Source organism: Trichinella spiralis, assembly GCF_000181795.1.
Source record: "Trichinella spiralis strain ISS 195 chromosome Unknown Scfld5191, whole genome shotgun sequence".
Classification (NCBI taxonomy): domain Eukaryota; kingdom Metazoa; phylum Nematoda; class Enoplea; order Trichinellida; family Trichinellidae; genus Trichinella; species Trichinella spiralis.
The window spans coordinates 1-1,736 of record NW_003532130.1 but is presented as its reverse complement, the minus strand read 5'-3'; the positions used below and the strand labels follow the sequence as shown (position 1 = coordinate 1,736).

Sequence of the window (1,736 nt, the reverse complement as noted above, 5' to 3'; positions counted from 1 at the left end):
CTGGTTGCAACAACGCCGGCAACGGAACGATAGTCTATATCTGCCTACGTCGAACAAACGTTCCGAAAATTAAGTTTACCAGCTTTCACGCGAAACAGAAAAATTTTCATATATTGGCTTTTCTTTTTCTAAAAATCAAATTTACGACAAAATCTGATACTTTTACAACCACAAAAAAATCAGCAGAGAAAAACAGAGAATACCTGCATTTCCTTATAACAACAGTACTTCAATAAAGTTATTTAAAGAAATTTGGAGAGTTTCAATTTATAAGTGTTTATAATATTTTTTTAAAACATAATGAATTACAAATGCACATACAGAAATCTTGGAGTAATGAGCACTTTGAAACCTCCAGGTTGATATGGAAACACATCTTCCATAAAATAATAAAAATGACCGCAAGCGATACCTAAAACGACAAATTTTAAAACAAAAAATGAAATATACTGCTGAAAACTACTCACCAACAAAATCGACCATAAAAGAGCTACCCAATATGACGGAGAACGTAAATAAAACCCACGGCAAGTATGGAGCGTTAAATGTAATCAAACCAAAAAAGTTTAATCGTACATGAGGATTTCGTCTACTCCAAATGTAAACTAGCATTATTGTCAAAGCTTGACCCAAAAATAACAAATGTACAAAACAGCCCATTATCTAAATATGTTATTTTCTGCTTTTAAATCAGTTATTAAACTTTAGAAGAAACAATTACCAGCATAAGCGTGCCACCGTAAAGAAACAAAGCCAAAAAATCAGCTGTGCGATAAGCATAAAAGTTTTCTTCTAACATTCGACAGTAGCGAAACGTAAATAACATATTGAAAAAGAATGAAAATCCAACTGTTCCAAAAAAACAAAAGCATGTAAGAATCCTCCACACCTAAATGTAAAAGATTCACACACACACACATATATATATATATACATATTTATTTATTTGGTTATATATAACCAAAATCAACATCTTACTTGAAACTTTGAAATGATTAACCATGGGTTAAAATACAAATCAAACGGAGCCACAATATCCAATTGCTGAAATACTTCGATCGTTCATAAAGAAAACTTAATTATTTTTTACTTACAACTGCCAATGTTGTTACCACACAAGCAGTAATGTAGACTCGAGTAACAACAGGTATATCCATATATTCACGCAGTGCCAGCTCCAAAGCCATTTTGCACCGGTTAAGAACGGCTTAAAAAGTTGCAAATATAAAGAATGGCAATCTAATTTATGCAATTAAGTAAAATAAAATTAGTAACAACAGAAGACGATATCAACAACATTATATATTTTTAATAAAAGGAAACTTAATGAACAACCTAAATGCAACAATAGAAAATGCTATCTTCAAAAGACCACGATTTATCGATTCTGTTTATGAAGGTGTCATGTTAAAGACCTACAGTACTATGCTAAAAAATCAGGCATTATTGTAGTGCAAATATTTAACAAATACTGGCTTGTTGATTAATAAAAAAAATTGATCAAATATTAAACATAAATGCAAAAAATATTATATTAATTTTAATAATTAATAAATAAAAGCATTATTTTCTTAATTTGCTTTATTTATTTGCACTTTGAATTTAATATGAATACATTACGGGATGGTCCCAGTTGGGCTCAATTTTATTCCCATTCGGTCCCACTGTTCATTTATTGGTCGTTGTCCTCGCTATTTTATTAGACCGTAAAGTCTTTTTTGTATTGGTTTTCCTTG

At 30.4% G+C, this 1,736-nt stretch overlaps 1 protein-coding gene across 1 annotated transcript; it reads right to left on the bottom strand.

The window, feature by feature from the left end:
- Positions 1-305: 305 nt before the first annotated feature.
- Tsp_12706 (derlin-2.2 (AtDerlin2-2)) lies at positions 306-1,187 on the bottom strand. Its single transcript, XM_003366915.1, has 4 exons — positions 1,095-1,187; positions 979-1,044; positions 468-663; positions 306-412 (listed from the first exon to the last, which is right to left on the bottom strand). The coding sequence occupies exons 1-4, from the start codon at positions 1,185-1,187 to the stop codon at positions 306-308; spliced, it is 462 nt and encodes a 153-aa protein (XP_003366963.1).
- Between the last annotated feature and the right edge of the window lie 549 nt (positions 1,188-1,736).